This window comes from Thalia democratica, chromosome 1, assembly GCF_965202585.1.
Source record: "Thalia democratica chromosome 1, ktThaDemo2.hap1.1, whole genome shotgun sequence".
Classification (NCBI taxonomy): domain Eukaryota; kingdom Metazoa; phylum Chordata; class Thaliacea; order Salpida; family Salpidae; genus Thalia; species Thalia democratica.
In genome coordinates, this window is record NC_139165.1 from 28,816,673 (window position 1) to 28,829,363 (window position 12,691).

The 12,691-nt window shown below is 27.5% G+C and overlaps 1 protein-coding gene across 1 annotated transcript; it reads right to left on the reverse strand.

Moving 5' to 3' along the window:
* Positions 1–433: 433 nt before the first annotated feature.
* On the reverse strand, positions 434–12,691 carry LOC145849267 (dynein axonemal assembly factor 3-like). The gene is made up of 11 exons (XM_082954416.1): positions 12,586–12,691; positions 8,737–8,876; positions 7,831–7,924; positions 7,405–7,562; positions 6,230–6,403; positions 3,911–4,030; positions 3,138–3,266; positions 2,470–2,674; positions 2,096–2,210; positions 1,853–1,921; positions 434–1,535 (listed from the first exon to the last, which is right to left on the reverse strand). Exons 1-11 carry the CDS (start codon positions 12,671–12,673, stop codon positions 1,361–1,363), a joined length of 1,467 nt encoding a protein of 488 aa, XP_082810542.1. The 5' UTR covers positions 12,674–12,691; the 3' UTR covers positions 434–1,360.

Genomic DNA, 12,691 nt, shown 5'->3' on the forward strand with positions numbered 1-12,691 from the left:
AACAAAAGAGCTTTAAATTATGGCAACTTTGATAGTATGTGTCATTATAACTTTGTATAACTTAAATGTTAAATAAAATCACTCTTTTAACAGCTATCACTAAAAGCATTAAAAAAGCCACAGCAATAATTTATACTTTTTTGCACTTTGATTTTGAATAAATATTTTAAAATGAGCACTTTTTTATTTAAAATGTGTCAATAGTTCTAGTTAAATAGATTTAAACTTGTAATATTTTTAAAGCAAAATGTAGAGGTTTTTGCTTTCAATTGTAAAAAGTATAAAATCAGAAAAGTATTTTTCATGCATACAATTAATAAATACTGCTTAGAAAAAAATTACAATATTGAAAAAACTTGTTACTTTTCTTAAAAATTGTTTTCAAGTTATACAAAAAATAATTTACTTACATATAAAATAAAACACTTTTATTCGTTTTCAATTATAAAAATTGAATGCTACTGTTTATTGGAGCTACGACTAAATGGAGTACAAAAACAATTCTGTTTTCTAAATTGTAAAAATCTTTGCATTGAAAAAAGTGTTTTCTCAAAAGGTTATCGAGAAAAAAAAAAAACAAAACAACAAACAAAAATAAAATAATCAACGTTAAAGATTACTCGGCAAAAAATCAATTACTGATGTGTTTTTAATGTAAAATTAAGTTCAGAAAAAAAATAGCACCACATTTTTGATTGATAAAGAGTCTATATTGAATTATTGAAAAAAAAACTTTTGATTCGATGCAACAATGAAGTATTTTAAGATTAACAAAGCGTTCCTGAGAGTTATTTTGTGCAAAAAACACAAAAGGTGGAAGAAACATTTAAAAGGCATAGAAACAAACGAATATAAACTCGTTTTACAACAGTTCAAAGTTTCCGCAGTTTTCGAGTAAAAATTTAAAAAATACTCACAAAAACTTTAAAAATTTACTTCAAACATTTTAGTTAAACATAAAGATTTTTTAAAGCTTTGTTTAAACCAAAAAAAGTGATATAAAACGCTTGCCAAAATATCTCAAACAAAATGTCAACTATATCTAAAACAAAAAATCACAACTTTATATTACAGAATTTTCCTGAATATTGTGAATTTTTTTATTTTAATCCTTAAAAGTTGAACCCAAAATATCAGGTGATACAAAAAATTTGACAACAAAGTTTTTATTAATATTTAGAGCTAAAAAATACTTTCCGAAAGTTCATGAACAAAAATTTCAACTTAACTTCAAATCAAAATAAGCTGTTCTTGTTTTTTAAAGTTATTTAAAAAGGATCTTTTTTTAAAATCAATCTCGAAATTCAATAAACTTTAAAATTTTCAAAGAATAATAAAAACTTGAAAAAAACCAAAGTTTTTATTTTTCCGAGTTGTTCTGAGGCCTGAAGACGAACTTGGAAAAGACGTTCTCGTAACCGTCCTGTGGAAACTGACTTGAAGGGTCCCTCCTCACGAATCCGTGCTTCTTCGCGAAGTCGTTCATGTTGCTCTCGAAACACTTCACCCTCTCCTTTGACAAGTCCAGGTAGTATCTGGTGAGTAAAAATAAATATAAAAGTTAAAACTTAAAAGGTACAGATGCCCTGTTTAAAAATTCTTAAACGAGAAGGAACACAATTACTAAACGTTAGTAAAATCTTAATAGAAAGTTAAAAAAAATCATAAGATAATATCAACAAGAACATATAAACACAAAATGATAATATAAAGTTCAGTTTAAATTAACAAACTATTTAATATAAATTGATAGCAAACTTTGCAAGCTCGATAGTCAATTAAATTATGTTACAAAGATAAGTTTAATTAACATTACATTTTTTACATATATTAAAACAAATTAAAAACAAACTTTGCAAGCTCAATAGTCAATGAACATCCCGGAGCACTGACTTTGTTCAGATACACAGAACTCGCTAATCTGTGTGAAAAATACTTTGTTTAAATAAGACCAAATTATACGCGGCACAATCTGGTAATGATGAGTTTTTTGACTTAACAGAAAACTCACAAGTACAAAAATTTAAATTTGACGTATAAGTAACAATGGGTTATTTCACATATTTATTGAGACCGAAATAAAACTGAAACTAACGTTGTTCCCATGAAAATGCAGTGGAAGAACTCCTTATATTTCTCCTTCAAATGAAGCTTTGGTCCACTCGCGGCAGGCAGTAGATGGATTGTTATGTTGTCTACTGTGATCGGCTCTGTTAATATATCATAATAGATTACAGATTTTTTCCATTTTCATTCTCCTTTTTGGTGTAACCAATTAGTACATTGAGTATTAAAACTCTGGAACAGATTAAAAAACAATCTATTCAAATTTTCCTTAAAACTAAAACATAACATTTATGAAAACAAAACCAACAAAACTCGTTCCTAATAATATCTTCAGGATACACAAACATTAACAACAATTTCTTTAAATACTTGCATATAAATAACTCATTCATCAAAACAAACCGTATTCATCCCTTATAAAGTCTTCCGGGTACACGAACTCTTCGTAGTCGGTGCCATCGGAATCCTCATCTTCAGAGTTGTCCGTGTCACCGTCGTGATCCATCTCTTCTTCTTCTTTGGGCGGGTTTTCGGGATCGTACGGGGTCTTGTGCAGTATCTCGTGGAAGATCTCGTTCAGGTTGTACTGCGTTATCTCCGTTGAGCTCTGTTGGAGAAGATTCATAAAAAAAAGGTTGCAATGTATTATAATAGCCATACTTGAGTTGTGTCGATGGCTGTTATTAAGATCTTTAGATTTCATTATATAAATAACCAGTATCAGAAAAAATTAACATGAAAAGGCAACTATTTTAATACTTACATGTATTTTTGTTAAAAAAAACTAAACTATAACATCTGATAGATGTTATTTAAGCCTACTTATTAGATTTAGTATCAGATACTTTTACAAAAACAATCAAGAACACAAGATTTATTTCACAACAATCTGATACTAACTTAAATGTAACCAAATTTACAATGTCAAATATATTTATATTACAACTGTTTAAAATAAATATCAATCAACAACACAACAAAATTTGTAACAGTCAATTTTTCTAAATCTAAATGAAGGTGAAAAATTTAAACAAACTTCAGTAAAATATCAAAACTAATCTGCAACTGACCTTGGCAACCTTACCGTTTTGTGTCTTGAGCAGTTCTTTATTGTCAGTTTCGGTGCCGAAAGTGATAAAGGGTCCTGTGGTCATGTCGCCCCAGTAACCCTTTACCTTTTTCGGAGCTTGCCTACCGTGCTGTTGAGATAAAAAAACGTAAATATTTAAATACAACATTTTAAGCTATAGCAGCAACCAGTTTTGAATTAGTAGCAATTGATAGAAGAGTTTGTTTGTAATTTTACAAACACAAAAACTTGCCTCCCGTGATAATGAAAAGATAAATGTTTTTATTTGCTAATAAACGAAAAGTTAAGACTTTTATTTTTCAATATCTGGTTAAAGAATTTATGTAGCTCAAACATAAAACACATTTTTTAGTTATAGTAGCAGTTTCAAGTTTTTAAGCTACATATTTGAAACTCGTTTTTTCTAGTTTATGGTTATACTTGATTAAGTGATCCTATATGATTCAGTTAAAATTAAATAGAGCTCATAATTGATTTAATTATTTTATTCTAAACGACGTCGTTCTTTTACAGCGTATTAATAACTTAATTCGGATCCTTCTAAACTTATGTTCTTGTGGGGGTAGAATATCTAAATTTGAACAAAATAATAATAAAACTAACATTTAAAGTTGCAGACCTTTCCACACTTATTGTGGAAATAGAATACATAAATAATAAATAAAACTTACATTTAGTGTGTTGGAACCTTCTAAACTTCTGTTTTTGTGGGGGTAGAATATTTAGAAAATAATAAATAACAATAAAACTTACATTCAGAGTGGCGGAACCTTCCAAACTTCTGTTCTTGTGGGGGTAGAATCCGTTCATGGCCTGAAATGCAACCCCGTCGAATCTGAACCTCAAGTATTCCGTTTTCTGTATCATGTTCGCCTGTTTGAAAATAATAGACATCAGGCACGTAGCTTGGTACGTAAATCTGCAGAAACGTACACCCATGTAAACTTGCTGTTATATCAGATTGAAAAGACTCGCTTTCAGAATTCATTTATACTTAGTTATGCACTCCTGAAAAATTTTCATCAACTCCAAACAAGTTTTTTTGTGCTTTATTTTGAAGTTGATGAGTGTATAAGCACGAAACTCAAATTCTTCAAGTTTTACATCTTGATATTCATTTTCATTTAATAAATATTAATCATATTTTTTATTAATTCCGTATTTTGTATCATGTTCGCCTGTTACAAATTGTTGAAAATTTATTGTCTATAGTGTGTAATATTGCTTGATTGTTTAAAGAAAAAAAACTTTGTAAACTTTTTTCGTCCGTGAAAATATTTTCCTTTTAAAGGTAGACTATCTATATTTTTTTACATGATTCATGTATACATAATACATAAAAAATATAAACTGTCAGGTACCAATGCAATCAAACCTTTACAGGATTAGGTATGTCTTTTTGGTTTCAAAAATTTGAGAAATACTTATTTGAACAAATAATTAATTAATGATAACAAAAAGGTTTACATATACGTTTTATAGAAACTTTGACTCACCCCCTATTTAAAAACAAAATTTAAACTAGCCTAACTAAAACGTTGCAATCTGTATTAATAGGTATCTTGAAAGGTTGTCATGTCTGTTGGCAATCAATTTGGAATGAATTTGTTTTATTTTTTTACATTTCTTCATCACCTTTACAGTTGAAAGTATGAATTGTAAAATTAGTAAGTATACACAACGGACCACCTTTACAATGTTGCTATCAAAATTATTTAACAAAAATTTAACAGTACAATGCCATCATTTAAGGTAAATAACTTAAAAAGCTTCTTAAACACATAGACAAATGTCAATACGTGTATAAAACAATTTATTTGAAACAATCAAATCACATTTAATTGATCACGTATTGAAAACATGTGGGTACTTTTTGTCTAATACTTTTTTTTATCTGCTTGTATATTTGTTATTCAGTGAGACATTTCAGCAGTCAACTTGGGAAAAATATTTTTGTATCATGTACCGAGTTTTGTTGAACCCTTTTTATTTTTCAAAATCTTTACTAGAGTTTGTATAACACTTTGTTGAAGTTTTAGAGGTGACTTAAAACAACAAGAAAAAAACGTAAGAAAAATCCTTTTTCAATAAAGAAACATTTATTTTACAAGTTTATGTTTCTTCACCAGTTTTGTTCTGTGCTTATATCCAAGAAAAAACAAACAACTGTAGGCGTAAAATTATTATTCATTATAAATAAGTAGTACTGCAACTTAACAAAGAAGTCGATTAATTTTATTTTATGTTTTTATTATTAATTGTATACTTCTAACTACCTAATTAAATGATGCTTAATTACAAAATACTTCATAATACATTTTCATCGTTACTAATTGCTGAATTAAACTAATGACACCAGTCGTAACAAATTGACCTTTATTCTAATTAGTTTGTTTTGACGGTTAACTTTCTAACTGATTCTGTTTATAAATCAATAAAAACAAAATTTTTTCATCACAAATAAGTGTTAATTTTTTTTGTATTATAGAATATTGCTTATAATCAAGGAGAGTAATTTTGAAATTAAACCATTTTGTTTGCTAATGTACAAAGCTTTAATTAAACTATTCTTCCCTGTAAAAGTTTTGTTGTAACTTTGAAAAAGAAACATAAAAAATACTGTTATACTACCAGTACGAAAAAAAATTATTAGGCAAAAAAATTTTAAAAGCTATTATTTAAATTTAGTATTGGTAATGGTCAGTTATAAGGTAAAATTCCAATTAAGTAATTTTTATTCTACCTCACTTGTTTCTGATATAACTGCATCATAAGCTGCCAGTTTAGAAACATGTTGCATAAGTTTTTTGTTGCACTAAATAAATATTTTCATTATTTAGTTAATAATACTAATTTGTTTCTGATGAAGTTGCATCATAGATTGCCAGTCAAAATACTATATACTGAATATAAACCAAATAATAAAATATTTGTTTCAAGAAAATATTATATCATCCTAACTTGTTATTGATGCAACTGCATCATGAGTTGCCAATCGCAACGTCCCTATCTTGAATCATTTATAAACATCATAATAACAAATAATGCATATAAAAACTTGATAAATCTAACTTGTTTCTGATGAAGTTGCATCATAAGCTGCCAGTCGTAGTGCCCTTCCCGCGAGTCATATCTTGTCCTTAACAGAGACCGTTCTCTCATATCCCGAGTCTCCATAATCTCGCATTTATCCTTGGTGTTGCGCCACGATTTGAAAGAAGCATCCAGTAAGTCTCTCTCCATCAACTGCAAGTGAGTTGAAATTATTTCAAAATAAAACTTGTGACCGTGGAAAACTGGCTAATTTCAAACAAATACCTTTACCAGTAATGCATTTATGATTTTAACAGTTACAGTTTGCCGCAAATTTAAAAAAAGCAAACTTGATTGTAGTTATATAATTCTACTGTATACAGTATCTTTATACTTACATACTATCTGAATACAATTAACGTTTTTAAAAGCTGCATTAAAAACTTTTATTTTTTATAAACCACCATGAGTATATATAACATAAATTTATAATTAACATTAAGGGCATAGGGGGGGGTAAACACCATTTTTTGGTTTTTTATCTTATTTTATATAGTTTTTACTAAGCTACAAGATGCTTTTTACAGATTTAAAAAATTCAAAATAGTTTTTGAGATATAGCCGGTCAAAGTTGGAGGCAACAATAGGAACCTTATGGGAGGCGCAAACTAAAACTGCAAATAACTAGAAATCACTAAAAATCTATCTCCTCCTACGTTTTTTGAGATAACTACCTCAAATTTTCAGGAAATGTTCCTTGCAATATTTAGAAAATTCTGTCGGAACAGAATTTGAAAAAATTAAAAAATAAAAATTTTATATAAAAAATAAACAAAAAAAACATTTTTTTTTTAGTTTTTTTGTTATAAAATTTTTATTTTTTAATTTTTTTAAATTCTGTTCCGACAGAATTTTCTAAATTTATCAAGGAACATTTCCTGAAAATTTGAGGTAGTTATCTCAAAAAACGTAGGAGAAGATAGATTTTTAGTGAAATAGTCTATTTTTGCCGTTTTAGTTTGCGCCTCCCATAAGGTTCCTATTGTTGCCTCCAACTTTGACCGGCTATATCTCGAAAATTATTTCGAATTTTTTAAATCTGTAAAAAGCATCTTGTAGCTTAGTAAAAACTACATAAAATAAGATAAAAAACCAAAAAAGGGTGTTTACCCCCCCCTATGCCCTTAATATAAATAGCATCATGCTATAATCACCTTCAATGCAGCGAAATCTAAACAAGGCATCCGTTCATCGGCATATTCGAGATCTGTTACCATCTGTTCCAAGCAGTACGATGATTTCTTCAGGTATGTGGATGTCTTGTCTCTGAGGAGTGTGTTACCATACAATTCCATGAACATTTCCGTTTTCTCTGTTTAGATCGCATTGGTTTTCGTTTAATTATGTTACCAAAATTAAGGGCATATGGGGGATCTACCCTGATGTTAATTTACTTCAAGGAGTTATCACCATAAATAAATAGTTATAATATAACTTTGTAATGCTAATATGTGTACATACTGCTTATTAGAAATAAAAATTACAATTTTGAAAGTAAAAGCTTTATTTAAGAAGCAAATACAAAACTAAAAATACTTTTAATGAAATCTTTAAATAATAAATATTGACAATGTTAATACCTTGAATCCCCATTAATTCTTTAGGTTCCAATGCTAGAGTGAGTAGAAGGATGTGGCGGGCAACTGATTCCATGTTGCTTTCTATTGTGTATATCTGTAATGTGTATTGTATACTTAAAAATAACATTAAAATACCATTATATTGTGTATATCTGTATAAAAGTATTATAAAGTTATCATCATATTGCGTATATCTGTATAAAAATATTATCATATTATGTATATCTGGATAAAAAGTATTATAAAGTTATTATCACATTGTGTATATCTGTATAAAAAATAACATAAAGTTATCATCACATTGTGTATATCTGTATAAAAAATAACATAAGTTATCATCATATTGAATCTGTATAAAAAATAACATAAGTTATCATCATATTGTGTATATCTGTATAAAAATTTTCAAAATTATCATCATATTGGGTATATCTGTATGAAAAATAACATAAAGTTATCATCATATTGAGTATATCTGTAGAAAAATAACATAAAACTATTATCATATTGTGTATATCTGTAAAAGTAATATTTTTAAAATATTGTAGAATATAATATTGTGTATATATCTGTAAAATATAATGTTATGTGTTAATATATTTATATTAGCGTACAAAAACACAAGTTAATACTAACCATGTTTTAAAATTTGTTGCTAAATTTTAAAAGGAAGTTTTGAGAACTAAAGTGTTTTTTAATATTTTTCAAACCAATATAGTTGTATTTGAAGTGAATACATATGAAGTCAATGGATTTACTATGCTTATATTTATATGTTGACAGATAAAAACTTAATATTAAATAAATAATAATAAAACAAACATGAATGCCTCTACTCTTGTGCTTGTACATCTTAGCCATATTTTCAAAATATAATTAATAAATATAAATAATAATAAAACAAACATGAATGCTTCTATTCTTGTGCTTGTACATCTTGGCGATGGTCTTAAGTATGTGTCGGCAGTCACCGCTGCCGACCATCAACACGTTCAGTATCTCATTACCGTGTCTGTCGGTTTCCAGTTTCAGGTCTTCACATAGGTCTGTGAATATAAAAAAAATGTTTGTATTGTGAAATTTATTGTGCTGTCTAAAGGGGTACACGTTCAAAATCCACCCGATCAATATACCCAGCCAAATTCGAGAACCGCTTACTGATCGAGGGTAAAGGTTAGGGTTAACAGTGATAGTGAAAAATAAATAATAAATAAATTTTAAAAATGCAAAAAGCATATAAGATAAATTAATAAATAAAGAAAATATATAAAAAATCGGGTGGATTTTGATAGTATACCGTCTAAAGGGGTAAAATGCTAACGAACTTATAAGTTTACATAGGAAAATAAACTAACAATACTAATAGTATTTCTTCGCTCAGACCTGTAAAGTATCTGATTGCGAAATTATTCCATACGTTTGTATCCGAGTTTTTTTTACAAAAACAAACACATAACAAAAGTAAAGCGTAATCTTTATACTCTATAAAAAAATTCTTTTAATTTATACTATAAGCTTTCATATAACAGTTTATGTTAATTATATAAAAATACTTAACTCTGCATGTGCTGTTAAATAAATAATTTAACTCCTCGTGAGTTTAAACTACTTTGGAACTACAGTCTATTAGCTTATGTCGTGATAATAATATGTCAACAAACATATAATAATTATATACAGTAACAATAATATATGTAATGATAATTTGAGACTAAAATTTAATTACTTTTTTTCTACCTTTAATTACTGACACCTAAAACATACTTGTTGTTATTATTTTTATTATGTTTTAACTTTGCAATAAACTATATAAATTTTAAGACTAAATAGTTAGAGTGAATTGATAGTTTTTTGTAAAATAGTCACTAGTTTTTATGAAAAATTTTTTGAAACATAGAGAACATATTATGAGATAAATTGAAAAATAAAAGTACTTTTTTTACTACATTTAAATAAAACAATTCAAATTATGTTTAATTAAGTTAATAATAATATTTTGAGGAGAAAACTATACTTAAATTTTGAAAGCAAGAGACAAATTTTCCAATTGATTTTTAACAGTAGTAAAACAACAAATAATTTAAGATACACTTTAAATAAAACTTTTTCTTACTAAAAAGTAAACGAAAAAGCTTTATTGTACAGGTAAAAACAATTTAAATGTATTCAAACTTGTAATGTGTATCTCTTTAAAATGGTTTTTAAAAGCTCAAGTATCTTCCCTGTATTTCATTTTAAAGCAGGTTCAAAATATATTAAACAAAGTTGCTTTAATCGATTTGTATATTTATTCACCATGAAATTACAATTAGGTACTAAACTTTATTTAAAAAATTTTATTTTCATTGAAACTAAAAAATAAAACCACATAGTGAACATTTATAACAGACAAACAAACATTTTCTATTTTATATTAATAGTACAAACTGATATTTTAGTTATATAAAATAAGTTTTTAGTTCTATAAAAAAAAGTGGTCCGTTTAAATATATCAAAAAAAATTGAAGCTTTCTCATCAAAATTAGTTTTTCTGTATCATTCAAATATAACTTAATTTTTTTTGTTATTAAAGCTCTATTAACTTGTATAACGATAACAATGAATGTTTTTGAATCTAAATAAACAGCTGCACCAAAAACACAATTTATTTATTTAATTTGCTTACTGCCTTTTAAAACGTGAGCTGTGCAAAATTTCTGACGTCAATGCAAAAACCCGTTAAGAGGCAAGAAAATCAAAACAAATTGCAAAACAAAAAAACATTTCGAGAATCAAAAGTGTTCTCGTTTGCAAAATTCGACAAGTATTCGGGATCATTCGAGTTTGGAAGCTTAAAATAAAAACACATAAATGATAAACAAACATAAAACGACATTAAAAACTAATTCTTCATTCTTTCGGCTCGCAATCCAAACAGAGACAAATTATTCCCCCGCGAGTTTCAAAATTTAATCCTGAATGACGAAACTGCGTTGGTTTTTTTTAAGAAAAATAAAACTAAAATATCGACGTCTGCAAGTTCAACCGAGTTCGGAAAAACAAAAGTCGGATTTCCACATTCAAATTTCAAACTAACATTAAAGAGCTTTTAGCCTAACAAATCAATATAAGAGAGTTCAAATGAGTTTGCCAAAAAGTTGTTTTTGAAAAAAAAATTAAAAAGAAAAAACAAAAGTTGGGTTTCTATTTCCAGAGACAGACTGCATTAACGTTCATATGCAACAAGCTATTCCCTCGAGTTAGAAAAGCATTTTGAAATTTATTCTTAAATGACGAAAGTACTTAAAAAAAGGAAAATAAAATAAAACATCGATAGACGTCTGCGAGTTCAAACAGGTTCAAAAAACAAAAGCTGGAAATTAACTTTGAAAGACAAACCATTCACATGCACTAAAATTCAAACATAAAACTGTTAGATGCATAAATCAACTTTAGAGTTCAAACGAGTTTTCCTAAAAGTTTTTACCAAAACGCAAAGAATCAACGAAGGAAAAAAAAACAAAATAGGATTAATATTTTTAAAGACAAAAAATTCTTTTTAGAACTAAACATGAATGTTTTAGCTGAATGAATCAAAAAAACTTGAGTTTGTCATAATTGTATTTTGCAAAAAAAATAGAAAGAGTGCCAATGAAGGAAAAACAAAAGTTTAATTTATATTTCTATAGACAAAATATTCACGTATTACGAAAACATAAAGCTTTTTGAAGCCGAATAAACTTAACAGAGTTCAAACGAGTTCTCTAAAAATTGTTTTCGCAAAAAACCGAGAGAATCAATGATGCATATCCAAGAGAACCGTCACAGACGCCAGCGATAGTTAAGGGAAGATTCGAGATGCAATTTTTGGCGGCATGCAGTTTGTTGCACGAAAATGTTTTGTTGTTTTGTCTGCTTGTTTCGTAGCTGCACTGCCTGGGCGCGAATCGAAATTACTGCTTCAGCAATGTTTCAGCAACTATTTTGTGTTGAAGCAGCTTAGTTTAAGTAAGCTGGGTTGTATAATTTTGCTCGAGCCGCCAAGTAGTCGCTACGAAGTTTGTTTATATACGAGGAACGGTTAATAGTGCACGAAAAAATAATTTTTTTAGTTGTAGCTTAAAAAACAAAAATAAACAATCTATGTATTTTGCAATAAACCATGTTGCATGTTAAGTTAAATAAAAGTTTTAAAAAATCTTAGGTATAGTTAATACGTTAATAATAAATAGTGATAATTAAATATTTATTTTACAAAAACTACAAAATATTGAAACACATTTAAAGTTGTGCAATAAATAGATCCTAAGTATTTGTTACTCGTTTCAGTTTGTTCAAAAAACTAACTATGTAAACAAATTTTATCTATGCAAAAGTATTTCAAGTGAAAAGTTTTTATGTGTATTTATTGTGTAAGTAAACAAACATTTTTCACGAATTCTTTAGTATAAAATTTAGATAAAATAAAAAAATTGCATATACATATCAAAAAACTCTAGGTATCTGAAACTTCAAATAAACAAACTTTGAGAAAAAATTATTGAAAATTAAAACGTAGACTCCAAAAAAAACATTAAACCTTTTTGGAATTTAATAGCAGGACTCTGACTCCAATAATACACAATAAACAAATTAAAACTTAAGTTAAATAATATTTTTATATAAATCAATCCTTCTTAAAAATTTATAGAAGGACAGTGACCCAAGTAAAAAACAAGTTGAAATTAATTTGTATAATACAAAATAACAATTCTTATATAAATAAAACAAACAAACCTTCTTGAAAATCTATGGCGGGACTGTGACCCCAGTATGAAACGAGTCCGTAGCCCGGAATCACTCCACCATTTCCACTACCCGGCATTGTTTTAATTAGTATAAA

Bases quoted from the DNA above. Each gene is read 5' to 3' on its own strand.
- LOC145849267 (XM_082954416.1), bottom strand. From the start codon at position 12,673: ATGCCGGGTAGTGGAAATGGTGGAGTGATTCCGGGCTACGGACTCGTT. The intron at 6,404-7,404 runs GTGATTATAGCA...ACTCACTTGCAG, and splicing joins TAGATTTCGCTGCATTGAAG to TTGATGGAGAGAGACTTACT. The intron at 1,536-1,852 runs GTTTGTTTTTAA...TTTACTCACCAG, and splicing joins TTGACTATTGAGCTTGCAAA to ATACTACCTGGACTTGTCAA.